The 18,505-nt window shown below is 45.9% G+C and overlaps 1 protein-coding gene across 2 annotated transcripts in view; it reads left to right on the forward strand.

Annotated features, from left to right (window-relative positions):
* ATP2A3 (ATPase sarcoplasmic/endoplasmic reticulum Ca2+ transporting 3) overlaps window positions 1-13,336 on the forward strand; it is an 88,002-nt gene extending 74,666 nt beyond the window's left edge. Inside the window, exons 13-21 of one of the 2 annotated variants that reach the window (XM_033171528.1) lie at window positions 173-391; window positions 804-1,139; window positions 1,933-2,153; window positions 3,641-3,843; window positions 5,499-5,584; window positions 5,982-6,115; window positions 7,528-7,645; window positions 9,287-9,404; window positions 12,728-13,336. In XM_033171528.1, the coding sequence (XP_033027419.1) occupies window positions 173-391; window positions 804-1,139; window positions 1,933-2,153; window positions 3,641-3,843; window positions 5,499-5,584; window positions 5,982-6,115; window positions 7,528-7,645; window positions 9,287-9,404; window positions 12,728-12,780 (1,488 nt within the window). In that variant the 3' untranslated portion in view covers window positions 12,781-13,336. Of the gene's footprint in view, window positions 1-172; window positions 392-803; window positions 1,140-1,932; window positions 2,154-3,640; window positions 3,844-5,498; window positions 5,585-5,981; window positions 6,116-7,527; window positions 7,646-9,286; window positions 9,405-12,723 lie in introns of both variants that reach the window. The other variant, XM_033171529.1, reaches the window with a different exon arrangement.
* The last annotated feature ends 5,169 nt before the right edge of the window (window positions 13,337-18,505 follow it).

Consider the following 18,505-nt stretch of genomic DNA (forward strand, 5'->3'; position numbering starts at 1 on the left):
TTTAGTCGGCTCTCCATCCTCTGGGTGCTAATGGAACCCACCTGAGGAATGCAGCCCAGTGCTAGGGAACTCTCCAGCTCTTGCGCTGGTTGTCCTCCAATCTCTTACCCGTTTGCTTGCCTTCTGCATCTCTTAATGGGTCTGTCCTGTGGCTTCCATACCTTTCTGACAGGGCGCCCCAGAGAGCGTCATCGAGCGCTGCAACTACATCCGTGTTGGCGGCAACCGGGTTGCCCTGACTCTCTCCGCCAAGGAGAAGATACTCTCCAAGATCCGGGAATGGGGCACTGGCATCGACACCCTGCGCTGCCTCGCATTGGCCACGAGAGATCACCCTCCCCGGAAGGAGGAGATGCGCCTGGATGATTCCAGCCAGTTCATCAACTACGAGGTAAGGCAGAGTCAAGGAAGAGGCCAAAGAGCAGTCTGGTTTAGGATGGAGTGAGGTGGTTGGAGCAGTGCATGAGGTGCAGGGTTAAGGGCTGTGTGCAGTTCATAAACAAAGACTTTAAGGCTCCCCAAGCTATCATTGTTTATATCCACCTTCTTCAGCTTGGTGTTCGTCAGTTGTTTGGGACGACATCTTCCTTCAGCCTTATAGCCAACATGGTTTGATAATTCTTTGAACCCTGAGTGGCTCCTCAGAGGAGGCATTTAGAAAAACCCAGTTCAATCCTCAGCCATTCCTGACTATAACCACTAGGCACCCTCGGACGTTTCTTAAAAGGGGCTTCCCTCTATAGAAAGTCTAGTGGGTACTACTCTTCAGGGGACTGATCTCTCCCTTCTCGTCTGGCCTGCAGACCAACCTGACCTTCGTGGGCTGCGTGGGGATGCTGGACCCTCCTCGGAAGGAAGTGATGCTGTCCATCGAGATGTGCAAGAAAGCCGGCATCCGGGTCATCATGATCACTGGCGACAACAAGGGGACGGCTGTGGCCATCTGCCGGAGGATTGGGATCTTCTCGGAGAGCGAAGAGGTGGCGGGCAAAGCCTACACGGGGAGGGAATTCGACGACCTCTCGCCGGAGGACCAGAGCAACGCCTGCCGCTCCGCTCGCTGCTTTGCCCGCGTGGAGCCTGCCCACAAGTCCAAGATAGTGGAGTACCTACAGTCGTTCAACGAAATCACAGCTATGGTGAGCTTTGGAAACGGGGAATCCCTGCCTGTCTTGTTGCATCTGAAGCCTCCAAGCATGTTCCCAAACCAGATTTCGGAGCTAGCTGGCTCCAGATCTCCTTCCAGTTGCTGGACCTACAGATACTCTTGGGAAATAGCTTGGGTGGATTGGGCCCAAGGCAACTGAAAGATCGTGGCTCCCTATATGAAGCTGCCCAGGTGCTAAGATCCTCAGGTGAGCACCTTCTCCCAGTCCTATCAGTATCAGAGGTGTAGCTGGTGGTGACCCAAGATAGGGCCTTTTCTGTGGCTGCTCACATACAGCAGAATTCTTCTTCTACTTCTTCCCTCCCAATAGACTAGGCCAGGCTTCCTCAGCCTCGGCCCTCCAGATGTTTTGAGACTACAATTCCCATCATCCCTGACCACTGGTCCTGCTAGCTAGGGATCGTGGGAGTTGTAGGCCAAAAACATCAGGAGGGCCGAGGTTGAGGAAACCTGGAGTAGGCTAAGACCTTCTTGTTCAGACCTTCTTTGGAAATTACTGGTAAGGTGCAGATAGTGCTGCCCAATGGGCTGCTGTCAGGGTAAACTAGATTTTAATTGCTGGTACTAAATGTGCATTTTAACTAATTTGTTTTTAACACGTTGTATTTTATAACGTGTTTAAATGTTATAGGCTTGCTGGCTTCCCACAGGCATCTGGTTTGCCCCTATGAGAAGATGATGCTGGCCTAGATAGGTCATTGGCCTGCTCCAACAGACTCTTCTTATGTTCCTTCCAATGATGAGGGATTTTCTTTGTGCTCCAGACCGGCGACGGAGTGAACGATGCCCCAGCGTTGAAGAAAGCCGAAATTGGCATTGCCATGGGCTCCGGCACAGCGGTGGCAAAGTCAGCGGCGGAAATGGTCTTGTCCGACGACAACTTCTCCACCATCGTCGCAGCCGTGGAGGAGGGCCGTGCCATCTACAACAATATGAAGCAGTTCATCCGCTACCTCATTTCCTCCAACGTTGGAGAAGTGGTCTGGTAAGCGCCTGCTCCCTCCATTCTGGACCCAGGAATGCCTGTGGCCCTCCAGATGGGTGCCAACTCACACCAGCCAGCATGACCAATAGTCACGGGTGATTATGGAAGTTGTAGTCCAAAATATTGGAAGGGTGCCTTCAAAGCCATCAAAGATTGCGTAAATGCGCCTTGTTTGCTTCATCCGTTGGGTGCTCCCCAGCAGACAAGTTTGGCTTGAGCATGGATTCCACTCCTAATTCATAAGCTTCATAATAATAAAGCAGCCCCCCCCAGCGAGCCAGGTCTTTATCTCCCCCACAAATGGGCTGACTTTGACAGGTGGGCAGAATGCAGTACCAGTTCATCAGCTGATGGGCAGGGTGTTCAGTCCTGTTTTTTGAAGGGCTGAGGTACGCTGGAGCTTTCACCACAGGGAACTAAGCAGAACAGGTACTATGATAGAGAACTGGGTGCCTCTCAGGTGATAGATGGGAGAAGAGTATTAGATGATCTAGCGGGAGGGGGGCATGGGTCCATTACTGCTTCAGATATTAGGGATGTGCCTAATTTGTGTATGCTTGGCAGTGGTACTTTGTACATTGATTGCAATATTGTTGAGGGTAAGTGATCTATATATAAATGGTTGATGGGAGTAGTACTGGAATTAGCAAATGCTTGTGGTGGTTGTGTGAAATGGGGTGGTGAACAAGATGGGACGAATGATTGCATGCCTGTTGTAGTGCTTGAAATTTATACCACCTTGTAGGCTTCTCCGATTTTATTCATTTCCTATTATGTTTGTGGATATTATCTATGTATTTTGTTATGTGACACATCTGACATACCAGTAATTTTATCGTACTGACTGTGTACACAAACCACTTCGAGATCTTTTAGCTAGCAGTGCAGTCTATAAATGGAAATAATAAAGAAGTAAACTCGCCGTGCCTCAGCTGATAGGCGGGGAGTTCAATCCTGCTTTCCAGCTGCATCTCCACTTGCCCTGCATTTCACGTCACAAATGGGGAAGCCTGGAGGTTTCCAATTCTTTACTTCTTGAAACCAGACCTTATGAGGAATGGTTGAAGGAGCTGGATATGTTTAGCCTGGGAAAGAGGACACTGAGAGGAGATTGGATAGCCATCTTCAAATATCTCAAGGGCTGTCACATGGAGGAGGGAACAAGCTTGTTTTCTCCTGCTCTGGAGGGTAGGACTCAAACCAATTGCTTCAAGTTACAAGAAAGGAGATTCTGTCTAAACATCAGGAAGAACTTTCTGATGATAAGAGCTGTTTGACAGTGGACGGTCATGGTTGCTTTAGTTTAGATTCCTGCATTGCAGGGGGTTGGACTAGATGACTCTTCGAGTCCCTTCCAGCTCTACAATTCTATGATTCCCTGAAATCTGGCCCACAGACCTGAGGTTTATCACTTGTGTGATAAAAAAGAAAAGCACTGGGAGTGAAATCAAGTCATGGTAGAATTTCTGTGTGTTTCTTTTCCCCAGCATCTTCCTGACAGCCATCCTGGGCCTCCCCGAAGCGTTGATCCCAGTCCAGCTGCTTTGGGTCAACCTGGTGACCGATGGGCTGCCAGCGACTGCTCTTGGCTTCAATCCACCTGACCTTGACATCATGGACAAGCTGCCACGGAATCCCAGGGAGCCTCTGATCAGCGGGTGGCTGTTTTTCCGCTACCTTGCCATTGGAGGTGAGAAACCTCCCCAGCCAGGCCATGTTCAACACTAGGGATTAGGGGCAAGAGGATAATTTTGGAGAGACTGCTTTAACCACCACCACCACCACCCCCCCATTCACAGCACAGAGTTTAGAATTTCCCACGGGGAGACTGTGTGCATAGAGTTGGGTCCTCTCTGCAGACATTTGCCCAGAATGCATCAGAATCCAGGGGCAGGGCTAAGGGTAGAGCATCACAGCCTCTTCATCCTCGCCACCCCTTAGTGCAAGTAAAAGGCTGGTGAGATTTTATCTCAGGTGTATCTCACGTTCTAAACCAAATCTTCGTAGTTGCAGCCAATGACGAGCGTCAAGGAAATACGATGAGAGCCATATGAAATGCATTATCCAATGATGTATAATAGGGTGAAAAGGAATAAAACAAAATAAAATACATGTACCAGAATTGGTCTTTTCGGTGGTGGCTTCCTGTTTATGGAATGCTCTCCCCAAGCATGGCGCCGTCATTACACGTCTTAAGGCGCCAGGCAAAAACTTTCCTTTTTAATGAGTCCTTTGGCTCCTAATGACCTGTGGCCTTCTAGAGTGGGTAGGATGTTTTAATGCATATCCACTTTCCTACCCGGTTTTAATGTATTTATGGGGTTTTTCTTGGGGAGGGGGGTAAGCTTTTTTGTAAGTCGCTTTGAGTTGCCATGGCAAAAAAAGTGACTAGTAAATTTATTTAATAATAAGTAACTAAAAATAGCACGGCATGAACAAAATGGGCATCAGTGTTTTGTCATTGTGTCACGAACTCCAAAGAGGAAAACGGCAAAATGTCTGGGTCATTTCCTGGTGTGTTTTGCTTAGCTGGAGTGCGGCACTTGGCAACTTTGAGAGTGAGAGATATCTCGCCTTCCCTGCTTCCTTCCAATCACATCTTTGTTGCAGTTAGATTGTAAGGCTTCTAGGCGGGGCTCTGTTCACTGATTTAATGTTCTATAATGCCCAGCATCTTAACAAGGCAGTTAACAGGTCTACTCAGAAGTAAATCCCACTGGGGCCAATGGGACTTACTCCCAGATAAGTGGGAATAGCATCTCGGACTGAGGGTCTAATTCGGCCTGCCAGGGCCTTCCATTTGTCCCATGTTTTGGACAAGACAAGCTCCGCCCACCTGCCTCACCCTATGCCTTCCCCCCACTGCACAATGTATGCCAGCTAAAGAAGCCACTAGAGCAAAAGGGGAAATTGTAGACACCTCCCATCAGCTGGTTGGCGTCAACTGCAAAGACCTGTCCTTTCCAAGCGCCAACAATCAGCTGATTGCCTGGGCTTCCCTCCCTAACAGCTGTGCCAAAGTGACATCATTGTGATGTCGTGGGATTGACAGGCATGGGGCCCTGCCCACTTGCCAGACATGTCCCATGGGAGGTGGAGTATAAAGCTTGTGGTATTTAGGTTGCAGCATCAAAAATGCCGGTGAACAGAAGCTGCCCAGGGAGAGTCTTTTGATTAAGTAGCCTTTGAAACAAATAAATGATGCCCAGAGTGGGGCTGCCTTGTAAAGCCTGCTCGGAGGATATGGCTGCTGTCGAATTGAGTTTGGCTGCCTTCTGAAGGCAGCACGATAGCACATAGAGTTTAGCCTGTGTGATCAATTACTTTTCCCTCCTTTCCTTGCAGTGTATGTTGGCTTTGCCACTGTGGGTTCAGCTACCTGGTGGTTCTTGTATGACCCCGAAGGACCACAAGTTACCTTCTACCAGCTGGTAAGTTGATAGTCCAGTGCAGGGAAAACACATAAGAATATCAGAAGAGCCTGGATCTGGCCCATCTAGTCCAGCATCCTGCTTTCACAGTGGCCAACACACAAGCAGGATCCAAGTGCAAGAGGACTCTCCCCTCCTGTGGCTTCTGTTATTCAGAAACATTACTGCCTCAGACCACAGAGACAGAGCATAGCTATCAAGGAAGCCTAGTCATTCTTGTTGTCAAAACACAGGGATAGCTACAGTATTTCATGACTGCTGCTAGCAAAACGGAATAAAGTAATTTAATTTTTAGGAGCAAAAGGCTCCTCTGGAACCTGTTGGTAGTGGCGGTAAAAAATGGGGGGCAGTGGCATCCCCTAATTCCAGACTTGTGTTTATATTCTCCTGCCCACAGAGGAACTTCATGCGATGCACAGAGGACAACCCTATCTTTGAAGGCGTCGACTGTGACATTTTCGAATCGCGTTACCCAACCACCATGGCGCTCTCTGTGCTGGTGACCATTGAGATGTTAAATGCACTCAACAGGTATGGCATTGCCGGCCAGGCATCTCCTTCCCTTAAAAAATGGTTTGGGTATGAAATTAAGAAGAAATGGTCCAGCAAATGGGAACTGGCTAACACAGGTACAGTCTCAGGTAGATAGCCATGTTGGTCTGCCATAGTCAAAAAAGAAAAAAAAAAGAAAAAGAAAATTCCTTCCAGTAGCACCTTAGAGACAAACTAAGTTTATTCTTGGTATGAGCTTTCGTGTGCATGCACGCTTCTTCAGATACACTGAAACAGAAGACACCAGACCCTTTTATATAGTGAGAGAGTGGGGAGGGGTTTAATCCAGGAAGGGGATTTTCTGCCTAAAAAATATATAAATCACACATAGATATGCAGAGTACCTTGACATCTGCATGTGCTTCTGAATCATGCAAGTACAAAATCATTTGGGCAGAGCATGCTCTGTGCCATAAAATATTGTTACTACTAGTGGAAAACGCCTAGAGTTGCGCAGGAATTCTAAGAATGGGGGGGGGGGGAACCCTGCAATTTTGAAAGGTTTTGGTCCCCTATCTTGATTCCAAGTGGCATCCAAACAAAGACTGAAACCTGAAAACCACTTTCCAAACTATATACAGTCAAACCTTGGAATTCGAACATAATCCATCGCAAGACCGTTCAACTTCCAAAATGTTCGGGTTCCGAAGCGCAGCTTCTGATTGGCTGACAGCTAGGTTTTGGCATAGCGGAAACATCGTCGGACATTCAAGTTCCAAGGAATGTTCGAAAACCGGAATACTTCTGGGTTTTCGGCATTTGAGAACAGAAATGTTTGGCAAAGGAGCCGTTCAAGTTCCAAGGTTTGACTGTAGTACATTGCCACACCGTCGTTGTCTTCATCATTATCACCAATATCAAAAGTATCATTATAATACATTTGTATTATAGCACGTTGGACTTTAATTTGGGTCATGGGTTTAATGGGCAGACGTTCTCTCCTATCCTTTTCATGGGTGAATTATGGGGGAAGGATGCATGTGCGAAAACGGATGGGGGGGACGGACATGGCAAAGTTTTCCTATGATGTTTATGGTCACATCCACCAGAGTACAGTCGTACCTCGGGTTACGTACTTAATTGGTTCCGGGTCACTGTACGTAACCTGAACAACGCGTTGGCGGATTGTGCGTGCAACGGGTTACACTTCCGGGTTACGGGAGTACGTAACCCGAAAAGTACGTAAACCAAGGTACGACTGTAAATGAGATTTAGTGTGACTAGATGATGTATTGATTTTTTTTTTTAAAAAAAAAAAACACAGTTCCATAACTCAACAGGTACTGCAGTGTGAAAGGAACATTAGGAATCAGGGCAGAAGCTCTAGCATTATAATCAGGAAAACTAACCCAATATTCCCAACGTCTGAATGCACCCCATCTCTCCCGCAGTGTGTCTGAAAACCAGTCGCTGCTCAGGATGCCTCCTTGGCTGAATCTCTGGCTCCTGGGGGCTATTGTCATATCCATGGCTCTGCACTTCCTGATCCTCTACATGAAGCCATTGCCTGTAAGTAGCTAGAACCTGCACTTTGGAGGGCGGCCAGATGCAGATGAGACCCAGCCCGCCTGTGCCTGAAATCCCCGCCTCCTGCTCCACTATTAAAGGTGCAGGAAGCAACCCTCACCCCATCCTCTTTGGCATTTGGCCACCCTGACGCCATGAGAGAGGGGAAGCGTTGGACCCCAAGGAAAGATGCTACCCGCTCTCCCACTTTTTGAGCAGGCTAGGTCCACATGTAGTCCCTTTCAGGACTGGACCTGGCAGGGTAAACATAACCAGTTGCATTGTTACCGAGGCGGAAGTTGGTCCTAGTAAAGCAGTAGTTCCCTAAGTGGGCTGTACCCTGGGGAGCAGGCATTGGGATTAACTGGGGGGGGGGTCACTAAGACCTGATCCACATGTCCACTTGTGCCATGCCTAGAAAGCATGAGTCTAAGCACTTTTCCACTTCCCAGCTCCTTCCAAGGGAATGCCCACTCTCTAGCGATAGATTGGAACAAATGGCAATCCAGGAGAAACCCAAATTGCTGTTTGCTCCGATTGAGCTCTAAAGAGTGGTTCTGAGAGGCCAGCAGAAGGTGCAAATGAGCATCAGACCTTGAAAAACTGGCATCACTGGATCCATTTCATTGAACTGAAGTTTAGAATTCAGTTTAGTTTTCATTGGCTTTTGAATAAATGTGCAATTAATTGTTACTGTTTTGATTTTTGTATGTGTTATTGTCTTCCTTAGTGGGTTCCTTAATGCAAACCGCTATTCTCAATAATGCTTTTTCATAGGATAGGATAGGATAGGATAGGATAGGATAGGATAGGAGGCACTGGAGATGAGTTTATGGAACCAAGGGGGCAGTGGCCTGAAAAAGTTTGGGAAACCCTGGTCTCAAGCAAGTATGGAGCAACCTGTGGCCTTCCAGATGGCCTCTGACTCCTATGACACCTGAGCATTGGTCATGCCGACTGGGGGCTGATGGGAGTTGGAGTCCAAAAACACCTGGAGGACCTCAGGTTCTACCTTCCTGATCTAGACCAACAGCTGCTCTCCAGAGTCTCAGTTAGAGATCTTCCCCATGAAGCTTCTGTTTGATGAAGTGGAGACACCAGGCAAACTTTCCCCATATGTTGTTCTCCCTGCTGGGAGACCCATTGTGGGCTAACATTGTATTGTTGTTGTTCAGTCGTTCAGTCGTGTCCGACTCTTCGTGACCCCATGGACCAGAGCACGCCAGGCACGCCTATCCTTCATTGTATATGTTTGTTTAAATTCACATTTAGAGGTTGTTGTCCCCACCCCCCTTGAAGCAAAAACATTACCCAACAAGAAAAATACTGCATTGTGACATACTCCCATTCGTGGTTCCAGTTATGAAGCTACACCCTCCTCCAGGAAACTCCATTCCGTTTCTCCTCCCCTTTTCCGTGTTTCCCTCTGCAGACACTCAACAAGCTCATTGTGCTACTGGAAGTGTCACCATGCTTGGGGATCTTTTGCTATAAAAAAATTATGCAGTGCTATAAACCTCAGGGTTACCACCACAAGTCTGCTGATTCCTGTGTTTGGACAGTGCCGTATTGGTTACACAATGATCGGCACTTGCCTCTGAACAGAAGGACAGGTGTGATACGTATCTTCTCCTTGCTTCCCAGCTGATCTTCCAAGTGACACCACTTAGCTGGCCCCAATGGGTAACGGTGCTGAAAATCTCCTTGCCGGTTATCCTGCTGGATGAAGGACTCAAGTACCTTTCCCGCAATCATTTAGATGGTGAGTGTGTCCTGTGGTGGGGTTGGCAGTCCTCTCCTTGCTTTGCTGCATGTTCATGGGTCACTTAGGAACCCAGCTAGTGGGGTCACAATTATCATAACAACAACAACAACAACAACAATAATTTATTATTTATACCCTGCCCATCTGGCTGGGTTTCCCCAGCCACTCTGGGTTGCTCCCAACAGAATATTAAAAACACAATAAAACACCAAACATTAAAAACTTCCCTAAACAGGGCTGCCTTCAGATGTCTTCTAAAAGTCAGGTAGTTGTTTATTTCCTTGACGTCTGATTAGAGGGTGTTCATCAGATGTCTTCTAAAAGTCAGGTAGTTGTTTATTTCCTTGACGTCTGATTAGAGGGTGTTCAACAGAGTGGGCGCCACTACTGAGAAGGCCCTCTACCTGGTTCCCTGTAACCTCATTCTCGCAAGGAGGGAACCACCAGAAGACCCTTGGAGCTGGACCTCAGTGTCCGGGCAGAACGATGGAGGTGGAGATGCTCCTTCTGGTATACTGGGCCGAGGCTGTTTAGGGCTTTAAAGGTCAGCACCAACACTTTGAATTGTGCCCGGAAATGTCCTGGGAGCCAATGTATCAGCACAGATAAAGCATAAGAAGAGTTCTGTAAGGTCAGGCCAGTGGCTTATCTGGTCCAGCATCTTGTTCTCCCAGTAGACAACCAGATGCACCAGTGGGAAACCAGCAAGCGGGACATGAGTACAAGAATACTCTCCCCGCACCCCTGTGGTTTCCAGCAACTGGTATTCAGGAGTCTTGGAAATCCAGTCTGAGGGTTTTTCCTTGAAATCAAGCAGCATCTAAATTATATGAAATAAATTTTAAAAAATGCAATTAAGTCTAAATGGAAGGTTGCTGGAGCATTCATAGACGAAGCTGCTCCTGTCCAGGTGGGGTCGTAGTTGGCTGCTAGAAGGTCTGTGAGTGCCATGGATATCGCATGGCCTTCCAGAGACAGAGCTGGCTCTGTCCCCACCCACAGACAACACACAAAGTGTAAATCTGATCCTTATGGGAGAAAGCAATCCCTTTCAGAGGAGGTTGGGTACCAGCTCTCTCGGCTTCCCGCTCCTGCTATTGCATTGCAGGAATTTACAAATCCTCTTAAATCGATTGTGGCGTTTTCTCTTTTTTTGCCTGCCAATGTAACCTGCTCTCTTGGAGACCATAAAAGGCCCCTTTGGAGCACAGCAGGATCTCCATAGTGACTCATTACCGGTGGGCATAGAACAGAGTCTTTGTGTCTGCCTTGGATGCTGAGAGCCTGTTGTTCCCCCTGTCATAATATGGCCTTGTAGGGTAATCATTTGCTGTCGTTACCTTGGAGCCAAATTGATATGTGCAAAGGGGGGGGGGGAGAGAATGATTTACGAGAAGACCAATCCCATTTCCCCCCTCCAGGAGGGTTTCTGGCATTGTTTTGCTTTTTAAGCAAAGAGAAATGCTGTCTGCTACCTGACTTTCTGTCAGGAAGGCATGCTTTGGGGGCTTTTAAACAAAGATTGGGTTGGCCATCTGTCAGGGATTCTTTAGCTGTGGTTCCTACATTGCAAGGGGTTGGATTAGATGACCCTTGAGGTCCCTTCCAGCTCTATAATTCTATACTCCACCTGCCACTTAGAGAGACCCCCCAAAACTAGGACACAGAGGCCTCTGAGGCACAGCAAGCCCCATGCCACTTGGAGACCCACATGTCTCATTCTGGGCTACTAGGAAGGGTAAGGCCAGGACCAAGGCTCAACACCATTCAGCAAGTGTAGATATCGTTTCAGCAAGTACTGTGGAACCTAGAATGGGACACAGCTAAAGAGCATGAAGTTAACAGCTATCTCCTGCTATTGCAGCAAGTAACACTGCCCCTGAGGTTTCATTCATCAGTCATGGGCCATTGATGGGGTCTATCCTGTACTGCGGGACGTAGGTGGCGCTGTGGTGTAAACCACAGAGCCTAGGGCTTGCCGATCAGAAGGTCGGTGGTTCGAATCCACACGACGGAGTGAGCTCCCGTTGCTCGGTCCCTGCTCCTGCCAACCTAGCAGTTCGAAAGCACGTCAAAGTGCAAGTAGATCAATAGGTACCGCTCCGGCGGCGTTTCCGTGCGCTGCTCTGGTTCGCCCGAAGCGGCTTAGTCATGCTGCCCACATGACCCGGAAGCTGTCTGCGGACAAACGCCAGCTCCCTCAGCCAATAAAGCGAGATGAGCGCCGCAACCCCAGAGTCGTCTGCGACTGGACTTAATGGTCAGGGGTCCCTTTACCTTTTATCCTGTACTTCAGTGTTTGTCTGATGGCCCTTTCCCAGCTATTTGAGGTTGTGATCCTTGCCAGGAACATGGTTCAGAAGCTTCAACTGGTCCAGAATGTGGCAGCCAGACTGCTGATAGGGCATCTGGCTGACAACCTGTGACATCCTTGTTAAAGCCTCTGCACTGGCTGTTTTTCATCTATTATCCAGCCAAGTTCAAGAACCTTGTATTAATTTGCAAAGCCCTGAACAACTTAGGCCAAGGGTAGTTCAGGCACTGCCTGAACCTTTGTATCCCAGGTTGATTCCTGAGTTAATCTGCAGGAGGATCATTGGTCGTTCCACGGGTTGACATGGCTTACTTCACAGCAACAAGAAACTGAGCCTTTAGTGTCATTGGCTCGGTCCTGTGGAACACTCTGCTACTAGATTCAGCAGGCACATTCTCTGCCAACTTTCAAACTCCTGCTGAAAGTTTTTCTATTATGCAGTCAATTAAGAATAGCCGTATTTTCCGGCGTATAAGATGACTGGGCATATAAGACGACCCCCAACTTTTCCAGTTAAAATATAGAGGTTGAGATATACTCAACCGCAGATTCTCCACCTAGCGTATAAGACGACCCCCGACTTTTGAGAAGATTTTCCTGGCTTAAAAAGTAGTCTTATACGCCAGAATATACAGTACACCTTTCCACAATAACTAGCTGATTTCTCATTTTAACTTTTTCAAATTTTATGGTATGATTTTAAATATAATTGTTGTAAACAGCTCTGATGTTTTTAATGAATAGCGGTATATAAATATTTTTATAAATAAGTCTCATGAATCAGTTAGTTGCACAAAGCAGCAATCTGTTGCATGAATTATTATTTTTTCTGTTTTGGGGGGGCCCTCCTTCAACTGCCCATCAGTTTCGTGGTGTTCCCTCCATCCTGAATTACAGTATTATGGTTAGAGGTAGGGGGGAATGTTTTATCTTTAAAAAATGAAAACCGATAATCACTTCCTGTCTCTCTCCCCCTCCACTCATTCTCCCCACCATCACCAGGCAGAGATGCTAAGAAATGAAACGACACCAAAAGGAACTCAATTTCTCCGCAATTGAACCCTCAGCTCCTACCTGGGACTGAAGAATCTGCATGCCTGAACATCACCAGAAGCCAACGAGGAATATGCATGCTTTTGAAAAAGTGTCGGACTTAATGCGGGTGAATCGTCAAAGAAAAGGAAAACAAAACAACCTGATTTTATTTTTAGTTTTTACTCTTGTTACATAGCTTCCCCTTCTACCCTTGTACATAGCGGTGCAAAGACTGGACAGCTAAATTATAGCTTAGGGGGTAAAGTTTTGCAATGTCATGGAGGCAGGAGAGCCCAGATCCTTAAAGGTCTGCTTCTTCAAAATGTAATCTTTTTTCCTATAATTTTCTCTTCTTCCCCACCCTCCAAATCTTCCGTGCCCTAAAAACCTGTATTTTTTCTGTCTCAGAAAGGAAGTGAGCTTGTGGTAGTTTCGGGGAGAGTTCTTGACAGACTCCACCCCTGCTCAGGAAGAGGTAGCATTAAGTGCTCCCTTGATGCTCTGACTTAATTTAACTCACCTGAAACCCATAAGGGAAAAATCACACAAATTGTTTTGGAGATTTTTTTCCCCTACCCCAAGCTACATTCCAATGTATCTCAAGGTCCTAAATACCCCTAAATCCAATCAACAATGTGCTTTCAGAAGAAGATTATTTTATGTATTTATTTTATAAATTTGCATGCTATGAATCAAATGTGCGGGGATTCATATCTAGGCAATGCAGGTAACAAAATTGGCTTAACATAATCTGTTTTAAAGCCATCTAAAGTCAGATCAGCCCAAGGACTGGGCTGCACATCTGGGAAAGCTTGAGTAAATAAGGATGTTTTAAGTTCTTAAGGAATCTGTTATCTTTGATCAGTTTTTGTTGAAAAATGCTGTGGGACATTTTTGTTACTAACATTGTCTGGGACTAAAAAAAAAAAAAGGAGATAATCCCAGTAGCAAAAATAAATCATTTTCTTGGGATAAATTTCCTCTAGATTCTCCAAAAGGAAACTGTCTGGGCATATAAATTGAGCCAGAGTTGCAGATAATTTGGGGCAATGGCAAATCTTGGGATATTTAATCTTCTCCCAGATGCCTTTTTAGAACGCAGAAAGAAAACAGTCAATGGTAAGTGGCTGAAATATGTGGGCGTTATTTACTACTGAGCATTGTCTTAGGTCAGCCTTGCCCAACCTGGTAGTGATCCAGATGTTTGGGATCACAACCCCCATCAACCAGCAGAGCTGCACTAACTCGGGCGGATGGGACTTGTAGTCCAAAACATCTGGAAGAGCTTAACTATGCTATAGATCTTTGTGTAAATTCTGCAGTGAAAAGTGCCCTGGGGGTGTAATTGCAACCCCAAAGGTCTGAGTTAATTTCAGTCCCATTCATTTATCCTGCCTTTCAGTCTAACAACCCTGGGAATTACTGGGAGTTCTGTGGAGGGCTGAATGTTGCTTGGTCTCTGTACACCACAAAACTACAATTCCTAAGGTTGCGGATTCTGTGTTTATGCTGTGTTTTCATTTGCTGTTTTTATGTGAGAAATGCTATACCAGTTTAAGCTGTTTTCAACCATGTTTCGTTGGGTAGGTCTGCTTTGCACTAGGGAGTGAATGCTATCAACGGGGCACTGTTGCCATCATACTAACATAATATTTAAAAATGTGAGTGTTGCACCTTCATCTCAGGGATGTTACTGTGGCACTTTTAGGTTCATCCTAGCGCCGCAAAAATTGGAGTGTTTGGCTGTTTGCCATGACTAATTATTGCACAATTTAATTTGCTACAAAATCTTTTTTGGGTGGGGTGGGTTCTGGTGAAGAGTATTGTGTGAATGCGCCACATTATCCTGCCACCTTTTTCTTGTTAAGAGTTTCCATGACCTTTGAGACACATTTCAGAACCCATGTGTCTTACCTTTCAAACTGGTCACATTAAGCCAAGAATAAATTCCGTGGACCATTTGGAATAAGCAATTGCAGAACAGAGAATGCCTTAACCAAATCTGAGGGGGAACCCCTGAACTGAAGGTGAATGAGGGCTGAGCAACCTGGGGGGAAAACTTCCTTATATCTCCAGGCTAACAAACACTGGATCTCTTGAAGTTCTTGGTTGTCATGCACAGACAAGTTGAAGTCACAGGCACATACTGTTAAATGTACAGGAGCAGTGCCAGGAAAGAAGGTGGCAACCCAATGTGTGTGTCATATTCATGTTCCTATAGTTATCGCTTTGCTAATTGAGTTTAAGCCCCTCTGTGTCTCAACTTGGGCTGTGCATTTGTTTGCTTTATTTATAGATACCTGGTTCATGTGTTGTGCTAAGACAAACCATGGTTTAGGGTGAATGCCCTGGCTCCGGAAGAGGAGATTGCAGCTGCTGCTGGTTTGTTCTGCTGCTGGTTTGAGTTAAGCCATAGTTTGGTTTAGCTTGTTGTCCAAACCTGAGCTTGAAGTTTAACTCTCCTGGACAAAGAACAAGCCATAACTCCTAGGACAGTCCTTGGTTACTGCTCATGTTTAGCCTGTAGAAAGCTAAACCAGGAGTCCAGGTTCAGATGGCATGCTAAGCTGAATTATGGTTTGATTTAGCATGGGACAGCGGCCAAAGGGTCCCATTCTCTAGGATTCCACATGTTGGTGCTAAGCCAGGCTTAATATAACATGCAAATCCATTGCTAAATTTAAAACATTGTTTAAACCTACTTATCTGTCATCTTTCCCAACCCAAAGATATCTGAGAACTGTAGTTTTTTTAGGCTGTGAATATTTAGAGAAAAATGTCCCCCCCAAAAAACCCTTTTGATGCCTTTTCTTGCAAAGCTGTTCACTTACCAGCTTACCTTGCCCTCATTCTCTTACTTACACTTACTGATGTCATCAGGAAGACCAGGCTAGCCAATGGGATGCCCTTCAGCAGTTGTGTGATTACAACTCCCATCAGCCCCAGCCAACAGTCGGCGATGATGGGGGTTGTAGCCGACCAACAGCAACTGGACTAGACTGTCTGCTTCTGAGGTAGCAAAGCATGATAGGCTGCAAAGTACTGCAGCAGCAACCTTCTTGTGGCGTGATCCCTGATTGGCTGGACTTTCCCTCGAGATGGATCCTAGAAGGCAGAGGAAGCAGCAAATGGGTAAACAAAGGCCAGTAAACAGGATACGAATCCAGGCATTTGTACATTCTAAACCAGGGGGTCAGCAAACTTTTTCAGCAGGGGGCCAGTCCACTGTCCCTCAGACCTTGTGGGGAGCCGGACTATATTTTGAAAAAAAATATGAACAAATTCCTATGCCTCACAAATAACCCAGAGATGCATTTTAAATAAAAGCACACATTCTACTCATGTAAAAACACCAGGCAGGCCCCACAAATAACCCAGAGATGCATTTCAAATAAAAGGACACATTCTACTCATGTAAAAACACGCTGATTCCCAGACTGTCTGCGGGCCAGATTTAGAAGGCATTTGGGCCACATCTGGCCCCCGGGCCTTAGTTTGGGGACCCCTGTTCTAAACTGGTGGGGAAGGATCTCTGCTGTACCAAAACAGCCAATTTCTGCTGAAAACTAAAAGTGGAGAACCTTTTCTAAAGCCCCAATCCAGCCTGTTTGCATCATTCTCCCTGCTCCAGTGCCCTTCCAGATATTTTGGAATACTCTTCCCATCATCCTGGACCCATGTCTGTACTGGAGGGCAAGTTTGGAAGGTTGACTCCAATCTCATATCTTACCTGAGACTAGACAATTCTATAATTCTATGAGGTTTGTAGCGCCCCTTTTAAATAATAATAAAAGAAACAACTACTGGAATTCTCAGGGAAAGCCTAAACCAGACTCCAGCCTGATTTTGTAGTATTTACCTTTGTTGTCTTGGAAGTAACACTGCACCCTTTAGCATCTTTGTAGAAGGGTGTGAGTGAGCCATGACCTGGTCAGGGGCAGCCCTAATTTTTGGCAAAGTGAGGGAATCACCTCAGGCTCCAGATGTGGGGGGTAAGGGGCAGTGACAGCCCCCTACAGATATTCCCCCAGAGTCCCCTGACCATTCCATTATTTTGGGTAACAGAGCTGTGTCTGCCACCGAACCCCTAAATTAAGGCCCAGGGCATGATGCTATCCTGTTGCTGGTGTTTAAAGGAAGATTCATCTGCCGATCTAGCTGGCTTCTGGACATGAAATGGAAAGGAGGCCATCTTGGCCATACTTTTAAAGTGCTGTGATCCCACTTTGAACCGTCATGGCTTCTGCCCCAAAGAATTCTGGGAGCTGCGGTTTGTTGAGGGTGCTGAAAGTTGCTAGGAGGCACCTATTCCCTTCACAGAGCTACAGTTCCCAGAGTTCCCTGTGAAGAGGGATTGATTTAGTTAGATCACTCCGGGAACTGTAGTTCTGGAAGGGGAATAATGGTCTCCTAACAACTCTCAGCGTCCTTAACAAACTGCAGCTCCCAGGATCCTTTGGGGGAATCCATGATGGTTTAAAGTGGTATCATAATACTTTAAATGTATGGTGCCCCTGCAGCAAAAATGTCTTAGGCCAGCCCTGCCTAGGTTGAAGTAATCACAGTGTAGTTATAGCAGGCTAAAATCTGACAGGTACCCCTGAAAAGTTCATCTGTGGATTTATTCAGTTTTTTTGTTTTTTGTTTTAAGAGAGACAGGCAAAGAGAGATCAGTCACACATATTGGACCTGCTTAAGCAGCTTTTGTTTTATTTTTTAAAATGACAATTATCCAGTATGCTGATTGAATATCAGGCGACCCACTTTCTTCTTTATCACCAGCATTGTATAAAATAAGATGTTAATTAAATGATTGGGAGCATCACCACCAGGCCTCTGGAAGTGTACAGACTTGAATATACTACTGAGTTGGTTTTGCTGTACAGGAAAAAAAAATTCTTGCATGAAATGTTGTTACTGTATTTAATATATAAATGTATTCAAGGAATTTTAATATGGAGGTTTTTTGGAGAGGGGGGGAAAAACCCTTTATAGATACTGTGTGTGATTTAAGGAAAGTTGTTTTAAGAAACAGAAAGAAAAGTTATTCTTCACATTCTGGCTTTGTTGTGTGTGTGTTTCCCTCTCCCCCCCACTTTGTGGTCGAGGTGATCTCTCTTGGTATTTTAATATTTTAGTCAGATGGGGAAGACCCCACACAGATTGCATACGGCAATTAATGCTAACCACAGTGAAAATCCAAGCCAATTGATAAAAATAAGCAATAAAAATGCTAAAATTGCAGCGAACAGCATAAAGTAAAAAAGAAAGAAAGAAAAAAGAGGAATAAACAAATTTATACAACCCAAAGGAAGCCCTGACTGACAAAGAGTCAAGGAGAATTAGGCAGATGTTTGTGAGAGAGGGTGGCACCCATTTATTCAGTTATTTAATTAAAGTAACCCAGACACAGTCAAGTCACCATCTGCCAGCATCCAAATTCTGTGAGACCTCGCAACTCACAACAACAACAACAACAACAACAACAACAGCAACAAATTTGATTAACCTTTCTCCAAAAGCTGATGCATTTTGCAGATGAATTGCATGAGCTGAATTGCTGGGTGGACAGTCCTCTCTTGCAAGGTTGTGTCTGTGCCGTTTTACTCCTTTCCATCTCAATATGTACCAGAAGTCACTGAATTTTGTAAGAAAAGCAACTAATAAGTTACAATAGCAATAGCAATCATTTATAATACATGGAATTCTCAGGACTCCCATCACAGTCCCTCTCATCTCCTTGGATCAA

Source organism: Lacerta agilis, chromosome 15, assembly GCF_009819535.1.
Source record: "Lacerta agilis isolate rLacAgi1 chromosome 15, rLacAgi1.pri, whole genome shotgun sequence".
Lineage (NCBI taxonomy): Eukaryota > Metazoa > Chordata > Lepidosauria > Squamata > Lacertidae > Lacerta > Lacerta agilis.